General features: G+C 32.5%; 1 protein-coding gene across 2 annotated transcripts; it reads right to left on the bottom strand.

The window, feature by feature from the left end:
* Positions 1-3923: 3923 nt before the first annotated feature.
* On the bottom strand, positions 3924-19493 carry LOC139529847 (perlucin-like protein). 2 transcript variants are annotated; one of them, XM_071325779.1, is made up of 6 exons: positions 19289-19493; positions 17475-17706; positions 16881-16954; positions 7528-7609; positions 6905-7126; positions 3924-4804 (listed from the first exon to the last, which is right to left on the bottom strand). In XM_071325779.1, exons 2-6 carry the CDS (start codon positions 17671-17673, stop codon positions 4797-4799), a joined length of 585 nt encoding a protein of 194 aa, XP_071181880.1. In that variant the 5' UTR covers positions 17674-17706; positions 19289-19493; the 3' UTR covers positions 3924-4796. The 2 variants fall into 2 exon arrangements, with proteins under 2 accessions (XP_071181880.1, XP_071181879.1); XM_071325778.1 differs by having other exon boundaries at positions 4723-4804; positions 19189-19294.
* Positions 19494-20270: the final 777 nt, after the last annotated feature.

Genomic DNA, 20270 nt, shown 5'->3' with positions numbered 1-20270 from the left:
CGGATTACTATCCTTAATTATCTGGAATGTCCTATCATTGTTTGAACGCAGTCGTTTAAGTTCGTAACAAATTCCTACGGGTCGGGAGGGGTCCGAATAGTTCGGCGAAGCACCCCGACAGTTAGGTGCGTCCCGTAACATTCGGGGAAACTCAGCCGATTTTGTCTAGTTGGATTACAATCGTGCCTATGTCGTGACAGATTCTGCTGTATCGGATCAAAATCCTAACAATGTTCTGTGTATTTTTGACGGTTTCCTGTGGAATGGGAATGATCTGGAGAAATTTTTTATTGCTGTGTTTCTGCCGATTGAGTCCAGATTGTATCCAGATCTTGTCGATTGCGAACCGTTTTTGCCGAAACCGGAACAGAACAGTCCCGTTACAAATACGAAATGTCAATGATACCCACGTCAGAGTCCCGACAATTAAATAAATAAATAAATAATCTTTATTTCAAGAGGATGATCCCATTAGTTAAAACTATAATTACAGAATACAATACGACTGAGACCAGACAAAGCCGTTTGCAATGCGATAGAGCGGACCGTGATAGGAATACGTTCCGACAGTACCTGATCATCCCGAGTACAATGTATGCCGACTGTTTTCGAACGGATAACTTCCTTCAGCGTCGATTCACTGTCTGATCTCTGTCGGATTACATTCGGTAGAATCGAGACGCAGTACTGACAGATTCGGTCGAATTTTACCAGGCGAAATATACAAATCGGATTAAAAGCGGATTGAGAACGGGATTATCGGATAAATTCGCTTGGAAACTGTTAAATATCGACGCTTCCTGAACAATATCTGATTGTTGTCGTGAATTATTTTTTTTACAAATTTTAATTAAAGTTTGAATTTCCATCCACGATTCACAGGATCTTGATCAGACTTTTGACAAATTTTAATCGGGAATGGTCCTGTCAAGGACGGCAGTAAACATCGGGAATGTGTGACCCCAGCTTAAATGAAAAAGACCAAACGGCAAATAACATTATACAAAACACAATATTCGGCTCTCACTTGACACCATTTGCGAGTATGGTCTTGAGGAAACGATGATAGTCCGTCGGAAGGGGACGATAAATGGCTGACCCGTGTTAAGAGAGAGCCATATTTCTTGCACATTAAAGACACCCTTGTAGATGTCGAAAAAGAGCAGGCTAATGCCACTACAAGGCAGCACTCGCACCCGCAAAGTGGAAAGGGATTAATATAAGTTTCAAAACTTGTTTCCCAATCCACTATAAATAATTATGTTTAAATTAAAACACAATATAGAAAATTAAAGACTTAGCAAAACGAACAATTATACCAAAATCAAAGGCAATACATGTGGCCCCTATCGAATTAAGGAAGTTCGCTGCTCAGATTCAAAATAAATAGCTTTCCATAACACTAGTAGATATTGATAGGGGATTAATTGAGGAATCAAAAAAATATAGTGGTCAATGTGCTTGTTTTAGAGATATTACCCATTGGGAATTTTTGGCGGGAAAATGTTCTCTCTTGATTTTTCATTGCTTTATCATTGAACAGTTAAAGTTCTCAAAAATATTCAAAAATAAATAAGATATTATAAGACTTTTACAAATGGCTTATAATTATACACGTAAAAGATTTATAAAAAGCAAAATGGGGTCCATGAGCAATTTTTTTAAGGCATTCAAATGGATAAAACCAGAGGATTTCGAAAATCTGAATAAAATTCCAAAACATGACAAGCAAACATCCTTAAGCGAAATAATGTAGAATATACAAATCAGGGCAAAACCATAACCTATAGCGGCATTCCTTCAAGGCAAAACGAGCCGAAACCGCTTGGGTCGACAGGATAAGGGACTACTGCTGTACATTTATCCCCGTAATCCGCACTCAGTCAAATAACTAGAATAGGATACATTCAATTTATTTACAGGTAAGGTATATAATAATATTTACGACAAGCATATCATGCTAGTGAGTTTAGACATAGGCATATTGTTACGGTCAACCCATTCGAGATGGAGGCCATTTAATATACTAGTATTTATGCTCTAGTTTCGATTTCAATAGTTGTTCCTCATTACCCCCTTGGAGCATTTATGAGCAAGGATATTAATATATGTGAAAATCCAACATGCATGAGAATAAAAAGAGAGGCCAAAAATACCAAAGAAACATTCAAACTAACAAGTCGAAAATCTCTGACAACGCCATGGTAAAGAAATCGAACTAAATACGAAAACACAGATACAAAACAAACCATAGAAAACTAAAAATTGAGCAACACGATCTCCGCCAATAACATAAGTGATATCAAGTGCTCTTGAAGAGTAAACATATTTTTGTAGTAAAATTGTAAAGTATTCATAGTTCGAAGCTGAGTTCAATTAGGTAGAATTACGTATAGCATTTGAAAAATAACGACTCCTTATTTCGAAAAGTTCCAGTTTAAAATATATGTTAACAGGACAAGTTTGTATTGCAATAACATCTTTTCGACTCACATATTTAATTTCTTCCGACGGGCAATGTTCAGATCCGTGTTACATAGCTTTTCATATTTGTGGTTTCAAAACAAAACAAAACAACACAGGGTTCTATAGTGAGACAAAACCGGGTCCTTGTGTAGTCAACAAAATTGACGAAACAGGGTCTTTCTATAATATTTTGATATTTTGATATGACCCATTTTTTTCGTTCCACATACAGAAGTATTGAGGTGATCATAGGGATTAGTCTTACGATCTCCGTGTTAATATCGGGTTTTCCGTACAATGTGCTCAATTTAAAGAGAACTTTCGAGGCAAAGTTCACTCAGTTCATCAATTTGCTTATTTCTCCAATAATCTAGAACGGTTGTAGAAAATATATCATCTCACAGTAAAAAATAGTTATATGTGTAAGTATATTCTTCTAAATCATTGGAACGATAAATAACAAAAACCAGAGATTCTACCTTTTCTTTATTATTTTAAATTGTCCGTCACCGTGCCGGACATTCGATACTATTGAGTCTAAACATTTTTTGCCGAGATAGTTTAGATACAGTGTATTATACATTCTAGAAAACATACGTTTCTATAATATGACTTGACAAGGACCAAATGTGGATTATCCTTCTTTTTCTTCACATCTTTTAGTTAAGATTTTTACTGGTGGCTCTGTCCATGACAAACACAGACACTTGAAAAAAATGTCCAACATACTGTTTATTGTCATTGTTTTTCTGAGACAAGTGCCTGTGATGAAAAAAACATGGTTCTTATACTATGATAAACAAACGTCTTGGAGTGTTGAACTTTCGTTTAATTCTTGTATGAACATTTTCTTCATACTGTTCTGGCAAAACAACTGGACATACTATTTCTAAACATAGTCATGTATGGCATAAGTGACGGCAACAGAAGTCTTCAGTTATGCTCATCTTGTTTTTCTTTGTTGACATATTTGTTTGTGTTTTAGTGGTTAAGATTAGAACACAATATTGACTGCTGTACCCCATTTTTTTTACATTTTTACCTATTATGTCTGTTCGATTTGTTCACACATTGTTGTCAATATATTGAAATGTTATGCTAGTCATACACGTGAGCGGTTTAGCTAGCTATACAACCAGGTTTATTCCATTATGTTATACATAAAGAAATGCCTGTACCAAGTCAGGAATATGACAGTTGTTCATTTGTTTGATGTGTTAGAGTTTTTGTCTTTGCCATTTGACAAATAACTATTCGATTTGGTCTTTCCTTAGAGTTCGTTTTCGTTTTTGTTTAGTTATTTTACTCTTTTATAGTAAATTCCACAGACAATTGTTATTCAAATGTTTTACTATTCTAGCATTGGTTTATACCGTACATGTCTTTTAAGGGGCTGTTAAGGTAGATGAGGTGTTTAAATTATAATCCATAGATTTTTTTAATAATTTGACAAAATGTAGTTTATATCATACTTTAATTTTTTTTTAAATAAAAACAAAGGATCACGGGGCTTTTTTTCACGCTATAGGTTGTGCAAAATTGACAGATTTTGTATAGATTATGCATGAAAATCCCAATTTTCTGCCATAAAACGATACTACCCCATAGAATTGTGGGATAAAATATGAGAAGATAGCTCTAATATAATGCTTTCAGATAAAATTATCTGCCCTTACATTTGAGTTGCCTCCTTTTATGGGGCAAAAGTTGAAAAAAAAAATGAATCAAACAAATGTATTCTGTTTTTTTTTGTAAAATACAACCATACATATGATAAAACATGTCATTTTCTATTTAAGGAATGACTGTTTAAATTTTTTCTGTCTATGAAGTTACAAATAACATTAAAAATGTGGTGCACATTGAATAACCCGCGTAGCGAGTTACTTTAAAGTGTGCACCACATTTTTTTTTATGTTATTTCGAATAGACAGAAAAAATATAACAGACATTTTTTATAATTTAATTATTAATTCCATTTTAAACCGGAGTAATTCATGAAAAAACGATGATGACGTCACGGTCACATGACAAATCTATGAGCTGATAAACAAAACGACGTCAGCCAATCAGAAGACGTGTTACATCCAAATTTGAATTATTATATTAAAATGAAAATTATTACACATGAGAATAACCTACTTCTCTCAAAATTTGCACATTTTATTAGAGATCTAGACCGATTGTTTTCTGGTATTTCAAAACAAAAGGTAAAGGAAGAAATCATATCTACCTTAATATTAAAAAAAAAAACAATTTTAATTCAAGCGTTTTACTTTATTCGTATATACTGTAGATTCTCTTTTGTCGTCGTTTATAATTCACTATGTTCAATAACCTATAAAAGAAAAGAAAAAACAATACTATGATAATTGTAATTGCCATACAATCTAATCTGCAATGGTGAGCTCTAGCACTGGAGCTATGCATTATGAAGTAGTTTGTACGATTCTAAATCAATTATATAGGTTAAAATATATTTAAAGAATATAATATTTACAAATTAACGATGTGGTTGTCGTTTTTTGTTGTTTCTGTCATTTGTTTTTTGTTGATTTGTTAGCATTTTTTGTTCTTGTGTTGTGCCGTTGCATGACTGTTCGAGGTAAGGATGAGGCTTAGCAGCTGCTACATTCTGTAAATGCCTTTGCAAAGTCAGGAGCCTGTTATGTAGTGGTTTTTGGTTTTTGTTGGCTGTATATCAGATTCTGGAACACGCCAATTATTCGTATATGTATGTGATTAGATCAGAGAAGTACAGGTGGACAATCCAAAATAACTCAATGGTATTCAGCAAAGAATTCACACCTTTGAAATTAAGTTACTGTGAATAGACCGTACATACATGATATACTTATGTAAAAATATCGAAACAAACTTTTTCTAAAGTTGAATGAAAAAGAGAAAATGTTTTTAAGGATATTAACTTACTATATTAATTATTAATTTTAAATTTTAAACCTGCACAAACTTTTAAAATTGCTATTTTCATTTTCACGAAAAAACAATATTTCTTTGAATTTTTTTTATGAGAAAAATAGATATATTCATAGTACACAAGTTACGGTATATTTTGAAAAAATATAACATGTTAAGGAATATATTGAACACTCCGTATATTGGGGACATAGCAGATCTTTTTATTTTGTAGGTTAATGATTAGCAGATCTTTTTATTTTGTAGGTTAATGATTAGCAGATCTTTTTATTTTGTAGGTTAATGATTTTTTGCCCAATTCTTTTCATCAATATACAGCAAAGATAAACCTGTTTCAAATTTCATTTTCACAAACTTCTAATGCAATCATCTTGATAAACAATAATCATAAAACATTGTGTATTTGCATGTATATTTCTAGGGAACACAGTTTAACAAATAATGTCTTTGACTTGTACATGTACATATGTACTATTGTTGTTCAGAAATATCTTTTGATCAGTATCTTCGTCGGCATTGTTTTACTATTGATTTTATCGACTTCGCCTTTATAAGTGAGGGCAATTTTACTTGTTTCCGGTTATCGGTTTAGCCATTTGTTTTGTATCATATTGGTTATATTTTGACAATTAAACATTGAGCAACTTATCGTTTTATAGTCCTTATGTGCCAAATTTTAAGTTTTTTTTATCAACATTTGAAGGAATTTGATTGTTAATTCCCTATAATGTAGTTCCGTAAATACATTTTCCAGTGTTGATAATTTATAATGCAAAAAGTATGTTTGTAGAAATAAGACGATGTGGCATGAGTGCCAATAAGACAACTCTGAACCCAAGTCACAATGTTTTAAAAGTAAACCATTACAAGTTAAAGTACGACCTTGCTCACGGAGCCTTGGTTCGGATCGAACATTGATTCCACTTGAAAGCAAACGTGTATCTCTTGTAGAATTTTGTAATAATACATGAAACATTAACAATACTGTATTTTTCTCCTATATGAACATCGAATGATCTCATTTGCGTCTGGCGTATTAAATTATAATCCTGGTACCTTTGATAACTACATGTATATACTATACATGAAAATAGACCTTATATAGACTTTACACCAATATCTCAGACCAAGAAGAGCGTTATGATTCCGGTTAAATGTTTAACCCGCCACATTCTTTTGTGCCTGTCCCAAGTCAGGATCCTATAATTCAGTGATTGTCGTTTGTAAATGTGTTAAATACTAGTTTTTCGTTCATTTTTTTACATTAATTATGTCGTTAGTTTTCTCGTTTCAATTGTTTTACGTTTGTAATATCGGTGCCTTTTAAAGCTAACTATGCCATATAGTCATGGTTGAAGATCGTATGGAGACCTAAAGCTTCTGTCATTTGGTCTTTTGTGGATAGTTGTCTCATTTGCAATTAATTACTTCCTCTTGTTTATATTTATGAATATGAATTATTGTAATATGTTTTCCCCCATCTAACATAAGACATACTTACAGAAATCATTTTCACATATGTAATTCAGATTATTTTTACAAGGATCGTCGTACCATTCTCCTGTGTTGTAGTAGAGGTAAACACAATCTTGCTTTCCTCCTGCGTTATTTGGTTGTCCGTCAGCAAAGTTTTTATAGCTTACAACTTCCTGGTCATTGGTCCACCGGAATTCTCCCTCGACAAGATCGAATAGTCCAATCCAATAAGCGCTACCACTTACTCCTACAACAGAAACTGTTTATTTTCGGACATCGTGTGTTAATGTGATGGTAATTGTACATTTCAGAGAAAGCCATCTGGTTACGTATAATCTATAAATAACATAAGGTCATTTGTGTGATCTTTGACTCAAGCTAGCGAACAATTGTAGCGAACAAATACATGAAGTTAGTGATCGATCACAAGGTATAACTATAAACGACAATCCAATAACCACCGGTTCCTGCTCCTACAAGTGAACAGTTTATTTGTACAGCATGATGGTTAAAGTGATAGCAAATACATATGTTGACATTGGGCGGACCTTTACCTTTAAAAAGTCTTCACTGTGACGACAATGAATAATTGCAATGAGGGATGATGGTTGGGGTTTGTCAAATGTGCATAATGAAAAAAAAAATTACCGTTGGTGTTGGATTTCAACCAACTGTTTTCAGATGAGTCATCAATATTAACCAGATTTCCTCCAATAAGTTGACAATTCCGCTGAAAAATAAAACTTAAAGTAGTAAAACAAAATTTAAACCAAACGAATTGCAAGACTTTAACCATGAGCTTTTTAAAAATTTCATTATTTAGGATAGTAATGCTATAAATAAGTATTAGGTAATTTTAATTCTGAAAAATTGAAACTGATTTCCACAGCGATGAGAGAAGAAATGATATTGTATCTTTTGACACATTGTGTTCGAAAATCAAAAGGTATTATAAATCTACCAGACAAAAATCCCAACTTCAAGTAATCTCATTTTGAGATATTGTTATTAATTCTAATGATATGAGCAACTGCTAGATACAACAATACCCTCCAAAACGATAATTTGCTATCAAATGTAAATAAAATATCTTGGTTAGTGAAACTGTAGCTTATATATATCATAACCAACAACATGCGTGAAATGGCAATTATATTCATTTTTTAACATGCTTATGCCGCCACAATGACATCACAAATTACATTTGCGAACTATAGTGTCCAAATGATACCAACATGGTCATGAATCAATAACAAGTTTGAATTTTGTAAATTTATGGACCTCATATATACTTATAGCTCTTAGCCTGCTTTACAGTCGTGGTCATATGGAAATCTTAAAATATTTATCACAACAAACAATAGCCAAATTAATATGAATTTTTACAGCGGATGACCATGAAAGCATTCCGATGTATTGGTGTCATATACATTTCAATCCACGTGAGCTGCGTTGTTGACTGGTAACCGAAAGTATTTCGTATAATTACGCGGATATTATCAAGTGCAAAATAACATACCTTATCGTTTTATGAATTTATGAATTTATGATTTCGAACAGCGGCATACTAGGGAAAACGGTAGTACTTAATTTTCCCAGCATGAGGTTGGCCTTTTGTGTACCCAAGACAGGGCGTAGGAAGTCAACTTAAGAGCGCTGTGATTGAATGTAAGGGTACAATATATTTTTTATTTATCTATGAATAACTGCAGTGTGTATATTTACAACATAAATTTTGAAACTTATTGAAATATTTTCTAGAGAATTATTCGAAAAGACTTGCAAAATTTCATAAATTTGGTGCAAAATGACGGTGGGCATGCATAACATAAACAAGCTCCGTTGGAAGTTGGTCATGATACTATTTGGCTTTAATTTTTAAAACACAATAATAAAGTACTAACACAACATATAACTGTTTTATTCAGGTTTTTATCTTAAAAAGTGGTAAATTTAGAAAATGTTAACATTGTCGCCTATGACAGAATAAATAGTACCGTTTTACCTATACTGAAGATAGCAAGGGAAATCAAAGTCACTCAGACTTCAATTCTGTTATACTATTTTGAAGCTTTTGATTAGTACATTTGATTTTTATCACAAAGAATAGAAATTTTTCACTGAGAACAATACTGTGTTGAGAAAAGTGCTGAGTCATCATATTAGGTCAAATTGATTGGTAATGATATAAAACTTTATTCTAGAATGTCAATATTAACTATATTGTGTAAAATGCACCATATAATAGTTCTTTTGTATTTGATTTCACCTTTCGCAATGATTTTTTCAATTGGAAACACCAGAATTCAAGTCGCGACAAATATTTTTTACTGAAATGTTTGCCTTTTTTTGCTGCGTAATTCCCTAATTCTATCATTTGGGTATTTCTGTAAACATAATCTATTAAAATGGGAAACTGCCTGGTTTAGTTTGTACTGTTTATAGAATTAGGCAATATTTGGTCACATTGGAAGCATTTTCAGTGTTAGAATTGTTCATCTAAGAAAAAAAGAGACCCACTTGAGGCTAAATTTACATAGAATTTATACTTTCCTGTGTAAAGAATTGTTTACATTCTTGATAATTCAAGCAGCAAATATTTCAAAAGTGCTTCATTTTGTAGTTTCTTTCTTTTATTATATCAGACATAAATAATTTTTCATTTCCTACTGTGTGAAAGGACTTTTGTTGGAAATTAATACTCCCAAGGGACATAATTCAGCTTTTTCATTGATTAATACAGGCAACAAAAGCAACTTTACAGCTGAGTATTTTGCATATTTAATGTTTAAAGTGTCTAATATCTTTGTTTTCATGATCTCAAGACAGAATAATAGATTTTATAACAAGCTCTGAAATTTTTAACCACAATATGGCATATACTAAAGCATGGAATGGAGATTAGTATGAAAAATCTTGAATTTGTGCATTTGTTGTAAATTTTTGATAAAATGAATACAAATTGAATGAAACTGTCCATTTTATCTGTTTAAATGAAACTATTTATCATTCTTTTGAAATAAGATAAGATATGATTAGATACAGGTTGTTTATTAAGGATTTTCTGAAAGAAGTAGAGAATGAGGTAAACCAGCATGTAGGGGTGGGGACATAAAATGATGTATGTTTCTTTAAGTACTGGGGACATACAAGTATTTATTATAGCCAAGGTTTTCACAATAGCCCAGTATTGCATTAATAATGTCATAAGAATTCTTTATATCTTTATGTCACAGTATAGGGAAAACGGTAGTATTTAATTTTCCCAGCATTAGGTTGGCCTTTTGTGTACCCAAGACAGGGCGTAGGAAGTCAACTTAAGAGCGCTGTGATTGGATGTAAGGGTACAATATATTTTTTATTTATCTATGAATAACTGCAGTGTGTATATTTACAATATAAATTTTGAAACTTATTGAAATATTTTCTAGAGAATTATTCGAAAAGACTTGCAAAATTTCATAAATTTGGTGCAAAATGACGGTGGGCATGGATAACATAAACAAGCTCCGTTGGAAGTTGGTCATGATACTATTTGGTTTCAATTTTTAAAACACAATAATAAAGTACTAACACAACATATAACTGTTTTATTCAGGTTTTTATCTTAAAAAGTGGTAAATTTAGAAAATGTTAACATTGTCGCCTATGGCAGAATAAATAGTACCGTTTTACCTACTACTGTTGCCTTTATTTGCTATATACATTCAATTTGTATTAATTTCATATATAAATATTCATGAAAATATTTTTTAAGAACATAGATATATGATATGATAATGTTTTGTGGTGAACAATATATATATATCAAACACAAATCAAGAATATCGAAAATGTATGTTAACGCATGCGGATAAATATCTCGAGAACGTTTTGCAACAAACGCGGGAAAATATGATGCCTACTCAAATCTAATCTATTAGAATTAGAAGAAACAAATTATTACAGAAGATTGTTCACCGTTTCACTTGCACTGCACTAGGATAGAATGATAAACAAATGGATGAAAATTATATATAACTGCAAATATTAATAAAACATTTATCAATACAAACCAGAAATATACTGGTGACAAATGATTATATCAGTACAACATATTAGTTATACCGGTGAGGTTGCATTCCCTGTAATTTATTCGTCATACACACACGAACTTGTCTCAAAAACATTTATCTATGTACCTTAACCTAACTTTCAGTTACAGCCGGAAATGTGATTTTTTTCTGAGACAGGTGCTTGTGACCATCCAACGGAACTATCTTCACAACTAAACATTATAAAGTATCGACAAAATTTAATTTCACTCCTGTGTTTGAAAGGTATATAAACTAGCGAAACGGTTATAGATTATAACACTGGTAAAACCATTGTTTTAGTATTCATGCAAGTCACGTTTCTCTTGAATAACATAAATACATTATTAAGGTTGCATAATTGATTATTGCATTCGATTTGCCGTTTTGGGCCAATTTTAGGACACAATGTAATACAGTTTTAAAAACCAAGACTTATTTTTACTAATTCCAAGTGTGTGATTTGGCATCCGCTTTTCTGTAACAATGTATGTCTATATCTTGTACCATTGAACTTGGTTTCAATGTAAAAACCTCAAATTTTAATAGGGATCTTCTACTCATCATATGTTAATATGCAATTCCATAAGATGTAGTTGATTTAACGATCCTTGCCATTTCTGCGAAAATTCACGGTCCATGTGTAAATATTTCGACTTTGTTTGAGACAAAGTAGCCTCAAAATTAATATACATCATCCTCACATAATGTAACCCTATATGAAAAGGCAGTATGGAAATCTAAAATACAGTATATGTTCGAGCATTCTGAACTTTCTTGATCAAATATTGGTCTATTTTTTATTCTTAAAATTTTAGTTTGGAAGTAGTATAACCAAAATTAATAGTGATCTATTTCCATTATATCTGACTTGATATCCAGGATGGTTGCAATCTAGTATAAAGTATTTGAAGCATCCAGAAACCAAAAATGACTGACGGACTGATCAAAATTTGTATACCCTCATATACCACACGCTAACAATCTAAGAGTAAAAAGTATCAGTTAGTGTTTTCTGTTTACCTAAGGACATGCTGCTGTTCTGCAATAACTGCTGACAGTAATTTCTTTTTTTATACATTCAAGCTGATTTAAGTAACTTTGACCCCAGCTTTAAAAATAAGGATCCTAAAATGCCTATGCATTTGTTTGTTGTTGTTTAAGACGGCTTCTTATGTTGTTATTTAATACCATTTAACCAAGTAAGGTTTTGATTTCATATGACATATTTGATTGAACACCACTGGCAGGAAACGACTTTTCTGTACAAATTTCGGTTTAGTTTAGTAACTTTTAACACATTAATAGGAATCTTCCTTTTTGACGTTTGACTATATATATTCAAATGAAGTTGATGTACAATATGATGTATTTGAAGTAGCATCTGGCAACCAGATGGTCCACAGGGCGCAGCTTTATACGACCGCAGAGTTCGAACCCTAAACAGTTGGGGCAAGTATGGACACAACATTCAAGCTTGATACAGCTCTGAATTTGGATTGTGACTAAATAGTTGACACAACATAGGTTTCTGACACAGAATGAATGTGGTCTTAGAACTTAAACTTAAAAACTTAAAATTTTTAAATTGGACGTTTACCTTTTATGGTCCAATATTGAAAATCTAAATACATGGTTATATTCAGCATTTCAAAGAAACCCTAATAATTCAATTGTTGATGAAATCAAATAAAGTTCAATTTTGGACCCTTTAGACATCAATGTGGACCAATTTGATAACCGGGCCCAAATATCAAAAATCTAAATACATGGTTAGATTCAGCATATATCAAAGAACCCCATATATTCATTTTTTGTTGTAATCAAACAAAGTTTAATTTTGGACCTTTATTTGGACCAACTTGAAAACTGGGCCCATAATCAAAAATTTAAGTACATGTTTAGCTTCAGCATATCAAAGAACCCAAAAATTAATTCAATTTTTGTTAAAATCAAGCTTAGTGTAATTTTGGACCCTTTAGACTTTAATGTAGACCAATTTGAAAACGGGACCAAAAATTAATAATCTACATACACAGTTAAATTCGGCATATTAAAGAACCCCAATTATTCAATTTTTGATGAAATCAAACAAAGTTTAATTTTTTACCCTTTGGGCCCCTAATTCCTAAACTGTTGGAACCAAAACTTCCAAAATCAATCCCAACCTTCCTTTTATGGTAATAAACCTTGTGTTTAAATTTCATAGATTTCTATTTTCTTATACTAAAGTGATGGTGCGAAAACCAAGAAACATGCTTATTTGGGCCCCTTTTTGGCCCCTAATTCCCAAACTGTTAGGACCAATACTTCTAAAATCAATCCCAACCTTCCTTTTGTGTTCATAAACCTTTGGTTAAAATTTCATAGATTTCTATTTTCTTATACTAAAGTGATGGTGCGAAAACCAAGAAACATGCTTATTTGGGCCCCTTTTTGGCCCCTAATTCCTAAACTGTTGGGACCAAAAATTCCAAAATCTATCCCAACCTTCCTTTTGTGTTCATAAACCTTTGGTTAAAATTTCATAGATTTCTATTTTCTTATACTAAAGTGATGGTGCGAAAACCAAGAAACATGCTTATTTCGGCCCTTTTTTTGGTCCCTAATTCCTAACCTGTTGGGACCAAAACTCCCAAAATCAATCCCAACCTATCTTTTGTTGATAAAACCTTGTGTTTAAATTTCATAGTAATAACGCGAAAACCAATGTGTCTTCGGACGACGACGACGACGACGAAGAAGACGACGACGACGCCAACGTCATACCAAAATACGACCGAAAAATGCGGTCGGATAAAAACACTAACGGAATACTGACAGATAGGTCATAAATTAGATAACTTCACCTTTTTTCGGCGTTGAATATAAGTACAGCTCAAGGCATTGTACAAATGTTTTACAAATACACGGCCGACACTCGGCTAACCGAGAGATAGGTCGGTTAATCTATATTGAGTATGCGGCTATATCGGTGGTGGGTCTGTTAATCGGGTTGGCTAAAGTCTGTTAATCAGGTGTTATCGTGAAAATCAGTGCAAGGTCAGCATGTTTCATTGTATAACTTTTTAATTATATTTATATCATAAAAACTATTCATGTCTGACAAAATGATTTGGAGTACTGAATCCAGTGGTGTAATTAATTTTTTTCTAGCTTCAATAAACGATCTATAAAATGAAAAGGCGAGTTACTCATCAGTAAATTTATACACATTTTACACACACAAAATGTACACAAAAATGACAAGTTGGTTGAGTTTACTTGCATGCAATCTTTTGAACATCGTAAAAGACTGGCATTATGTTTGTTTACCATATTAACATCAATATGTGAAAAATCTACACGAAAAACTGTATTTTGGTGACATAAATCAATTTTTTATAAAAATATGGTCTGTTAATGGGTCGGATGTATAAAACTCGGTCTGTTAATTGGTCTGTTAAGAGTTATGAATGACATTACAACTATATAATTCAACTGTTATATGGGGTGTTATCTGAATAAAGAGATAGGCCCAATATTAGTGGCTAGAATAAATGGAAACAACACATGAACAATGAAACATAAGTTTAGACAAATTATGGAATCTGAAAATTGATATAAATGATTTTAAAAAGTGTAAAATCAGAGTAATATTATTTCATCAAAGAATGGTCGCATATATCATGTGGATTCTGTTTCATTGATATGAATGGCACCAATTTGTCATTTACATAGTTAACAAGTTCATAAATCAGAGATAAACTTCGTAATGTTTTGATTTTTTTATCAAATGAACTGAAATATGTATATAAATTAAATGCAAACAAATATAGACAAACCTTTCAACATTAACCTTTCTCTACACCACCTTGAAGGTCACTCGATAGAAAAACAAGCACGTTTGCGGACTGCGAGTCGGCTAAATGACTTACGATATCATTGGTATAGATCATTACTCGAAATATTATGCATTCGTTGTGATTTACAGGAATATAAAATTGTCTTGTTGTTACACATTAGATAAGCACCCAACACTTTAAAAAAAAAAAAAACTAATGTCTATCTCTTGTTTAGAACCAAGGTTTAGAACTTGGTACAGACATTTCCTTAGGCGGCAGAAAATGAGAATGATGACTCGGTACAAAGGAATATACATACCGGAAATAAACTCCTCATAGATACCAGGATTGAAATTTGATACTTGCGCCTTATATTTACGCCAGACACGCGTTTCGTCTACGAAAAACTCATCAGTGAGGCTCGAAAAAAATGTTTAAAAGGCCAAAAACAAAGTTGAAAAGCATTGAGGAAATACAACTAATACCGGCGTCACACATCAGCGTATAGCTCCGGCGTGTTAAAAATCATTTACGCTGCCAATATGCTTTAAGCGTGTATTGGGCGTACTAGAAGCGTACCTAAGGCTAAGCGTTTATCCGGTGTTCAAGAAACGAATGTTGGCGTATGTTGTATTTTTTTTATGCTGCATAAAAATTTCCTCGGGTTGTAGCGTTCATCAAGCGTATTTACTTTCCTTCAGTGGCTAGAGGTATAGGGGGAGGGTTGATAATACATAAACATGTGTATCCCCTCCGCAATTTTGCGCCTGTCCCAAGTCAGGAGCCTCTGTCCTTTGTTAGTCTTATATGATTTTTAATTTTAGTTTCTTGTGTATAATTCGGACTTTATTTTGACGTCCATTATCACTGTACTAGTATGCATATTTTTTAAGGGGCCAGCTGAAGGACGCCTACGGGTGCGGGAGTTTCTCTCTACATTGAAGAACCATTGGTGGCCTTTGTCTGTTGCCTGTTCTTTTGTCGGGTTGTTGTCGCTTTGACACATTTCCCATTTCCTTTCTCAATTTTACCTTTGTATTTCGACGTACTTCAAACTTATGCAACGCGCTTTGAACGATTGCTAAGCGTTCCTATGGCGTGCAACTAACGTATACCGACTTTGTCAGTTTTCTCTGTACGTTTGGTGCACGCTGGTCTATCCGCCAATGTGTGACGCCGGCATAAGGTAATCTATTCCTAAGGTAGAAAAGCCTTAGTATTCAAAAGAAAACGCATGGAATTTAACCAGCTGAATTGCAACACATGACAGATTCATAGATGTTACAGACTTTGAACAGACAAAAAAATAAGGCTGATTGATAACTTGGCGTAAATAATAAATTCATGCGAATTCGAGCGGCCAATCAGTCCATATAACGCTAATTAGAAGTGACACACCCTTTTAATGAAATGCAGAGAAAAAAAATAAAATAAAAGTGCTCTTTCTATAAGGATACTGTTGCACCGTATTGTAATTTTTTCGTCATAAGTACATCTCATTTTTTTTCATGTGAAAATATAAACTCAAGGTAGTAAGACTATTGTCGTGGCTAAATAACTCTTAACTGACACGATTTAAATTGTCCAACCCATTAACAGACTGTATTCCCCTAATATTCATAAAAATGTGGTATAACTCAACTTATATAACAATTATGAAATATTTATCAATAACAATTGATTTTTTAGAACCAAAGTACTACTTTGTGTCCTTTAAATCATATCTAAAAATGGTTTTTGGCCTTTTATCTAAAATATTGCTATGCGTACAAGCATAAAAACCACATACTTGCGCGACGCCTTTTCGTTTTACTTAAAATTGCGCAGGCTATGCATTTTTTTTTAATTGTGGAAAATGTTCTATGATAGATATCATTTTGTCAGACACTTTTCTTTTTTTGATGTGATTCTCATAATGTGCCAAAAAATCTGTATATTTAACAGAGTTCAACATTAAATTGTGAGTTTTACTCTTAACAGACTTTAGCCAACCCGATTAACAGACCCACCGCCGATATAGCCGCATACTCAATATAGATTAACTGACCTATCTCTCGGTTAGCCGAGTGTCGGCCGTGAAATAATCTAATAAATTAAATCATACCTGTGCATTAGACCAGCTAAGTTTATCTTCTCCAAAGTAATAGCAATGTCCATTATACTTTTCAAACTTTCTTTCTGAAGGAAATGTAAAAAATTAAAGTTATGTAAAGATATGGTAAATACATTAATCTATTAAGCTACATGTAGTTTGTAGTATATACGATTCTGTTATCGTGATGACTTACAATCAAACGTCAAACTGGTGTCGACACAGTATCAAACGGAAAACGTTTACACTTATCATTTAAAAACTGACTTTCTATATTGGGACCGTTACTATCCTTTCCGTTTGACCAAATTTGACATTTCGACAACTGTCATTAATGAAGACAAGTTTTGTAATTATCCGAATTCAGTCTGTTTTAATATTTCTCAGAGATAACTTCTTTTTAAAATTAATATTGTGTTGAGAAAAAATCGACAAAAAACGCTGGCATCAAGCTATATTTCTTCTCTGGCTATTGCTACATAATGATACGGATAATCAGATATTTGTAAACTTACATTTCTTAGATCAGTCCGCGATATAAGAACCTGAATCGAAATAAGTGCACATAAAATTTAAAAAAATGTATTTTTATATCTTACAACTTACTTGCAATATCGCTCTCCATGGATTGAAGATCAGTGTCTAGTCCACTGAACTTGTTTTTAATTTCTATTTCAAACTGTTTTAGTTTTTCTCTAAATGATTTGAATTCGTCCATGGTCTTGTTCGATAAACATGGAAACGAATTACTAACATCTATAGCCCCCAAAACTAGTATGAATGCAATACACATAATGGAATCCATATTGATAGATCGGAACTGTATGTCGATAAATGCCTAAAATGAAAATAATGACATGCTCACCCTTGAAATTTCATAAAGCATAGAATAGAAACCATTACATTAAAACAACAACTAAAATAATCTTTAAAGTAAGAAGGTATTTATTTATTTAGTAAATTATATTTAAAAGCGTTACGAGATCCAAAAAATGGCCCTATCATGTCCTGTTTTCTTTAATTATGATGTCATCGAATGCGAAATATCACCACATGTTGACCTGCTATTATAATAAGCAACACGGTGTGTTGTCACTAGTGCATACTGATTTGCTCATCAAATATCATCCTTAACTTAGATTCGTCTTGCACAGTCTTTATTTTTTTTATCGTAGTTTTTTAGGACTTATTTGTATTTTCGCCTTTTCTGTTTTTGTCCATGGTATTTTTTGTTTTCTCCGACTATATTTCCAATATCGAATTGGTATTTTCTTTGCTTATTTTTCGTACAAAAAATAACAAGCTTAATTTTTGTTATCAATGTTGAATACCCAACTGTGACTTTAACGTAAGAATCGATATCAACCTGTTCCATTGATTTCTGATAATGTTATAAGTGTCAGAAAAGTGTTTTTGAAAATTTCGATGGTATCACTCTTCCTACATTGTGGGCAATATATGAAAAAAAATAATGTTTTGACCTCTAGGTTTTGACTTTTCAAAACTAAATTGACTGCGTGCAGCTGGTTCGTTAATTTAAAAAATAAGATGTTTTTCGTCACTCAACCTGACCATATTGACAGTATCTTATTTTACGATTATCTAATGATGCTCCATGTGTTAAATTTGGAAGAACAGTTTACATGCCGTTACGATTGTCTGGAAATATCTTTTCCGATTTTTATGCCCCACCTACCATAGTAGAGGGGCATTATGTTTTCTGGTCTGTGCGTCCTTCCGTCCGTCTGTTCGTCCGTCCGTCCGTCCGTTCATCCAGATTCAGGTTAAAGTTTTTGGTCAAGGTAGTTTTTGATGAAGATGAAGTCCAATCAACTTGAAACTTAGTACACGTGTTCCTTCTGATATGATCTTTCTTATCTTAAAACAAAATTAAACTTTTGACCCCATTTTCATGGTCTACTGAACATAGAAATTAAAAGTCCTAGTTTCAGGTTAAAGTTTTTGGTCAAGGTAGTTTTTGATGAAGCTGAAGTCCAATCAACTTGAAACTTAGTACATATGTTTCCTTTTGGTTGATCTTTTTACTTTTAAGGCCAAATTAGATCTTTTACCCAATTTCACGGTCCATTGAACATGGAAAATGATAATGCGAGTGGGGCATTCGTGTACTTTGGACACATTCTTGTTTTTTTCTAATCTAATATATAAATATATATACACTGCTTTGAATACGTGCAGTACAATCTGAAAGATTTGTTGTATTTGTTTTATTTTCTTTTGCATTATTTTTTAAGTGAATTTTTATGTTATGTATAAAACAAAGAAATTTTATGCTGAGAATAGTGAGTAAGAAACTGACCTTTATGATGATCAATGTATAAAATATTCGTATCTCCAAGAATGTGCATTAAACAAACGACTTGACTGCGAGTAAAAATTTTAAGTCATTATATATATACCTTGTGTTTCTTATACTAGTACACAGTATCAAAAGAGAAAAAACTATATTATCCACTATGATGTTATCTATTGACAGATAAATTCTATATCTTATAAACTGCCAATAATTCTCCTCTATTTGAGAGAAATGACACCCAGTTTTAAAGAAGATAAGAACAAATTACTTTTGTTTTGTCTGTTCTTAATTTTACGTTTTAGATAAACAATTAAAAAGTTGGCAAAATGAATTACGTCATGTTTTTTTTTTCTGGTGATAACGTGCAATCAGCTGATCAAACAAAACAACTTCTCTCTATATGATAAAACTCAAACCAAACAAACGGCTTTTAGAGAAGGTTCGTCCTCTATATTCGTGGAAAAAAGGGAAAATGCTGCAATTACATTTTGTAGTATTATATTGGTAGTTCAATGACTTCACATATTTTAATTTAAATAAGAATAAGAAAAAAAAAAACATACACTCATCAGTGGATATACGACAAATTAAAAGAGACATCTATCAAACAACTAAGACCATATAATTTAGTTGTCAAGGTATGATAAAAGGTTTCAAATCTGCGCAAAAGATTGCTTAACGAAAATCATACATGTTATATAAAATACTAGTTCTGTCTTTGGACGAGTGAAACTGCTAGCTACTGCTCACTGAAGTTATCACCGTCCAAATATGTCGGTGCTTGTTTAGTGATGAATCTGAAAACGCAACATATGGTATAATAGCTGACTTTTATAAACCCTGAAACCAAATTTTAGAAATCCTTGCATTGAAGTTCCTGAGAAAAGAATGACAAAAAATTTCAACTTGTCTATCAAGTGTAAAGTGAAAAAGTGTTCGATAAACAGGAAGTTGTTGGGTGATGCACACAAACACGCATCACTAGGTAAAGCTGACGTAAACAAGTTATATTTAACATGGCCATAACAGAGGGAGGTTTGGCATTATATGCCACAAAACCAAGTTCAACCCACCATTTTTTTTTA

Source organism: Mytilus edulis, chromosome 7 (assembly GCF_963676685.1).
Source record: "Mytilus edulis chromosome 7, xbMytEdul2.2, whole genome shotgun sequence".
Taxonomy (NCBI): Eukaryota; Metazoa; Mollusca; class Bivalvia; order Mytilida; family Mytilidae; genus Mytilus; species Mytilus edulis.
The sequence above is the reverse complement of the archived record's forward strand: the minus strand, read 5'-3'. Positions and strand labels throughout refer to the sequence as shown.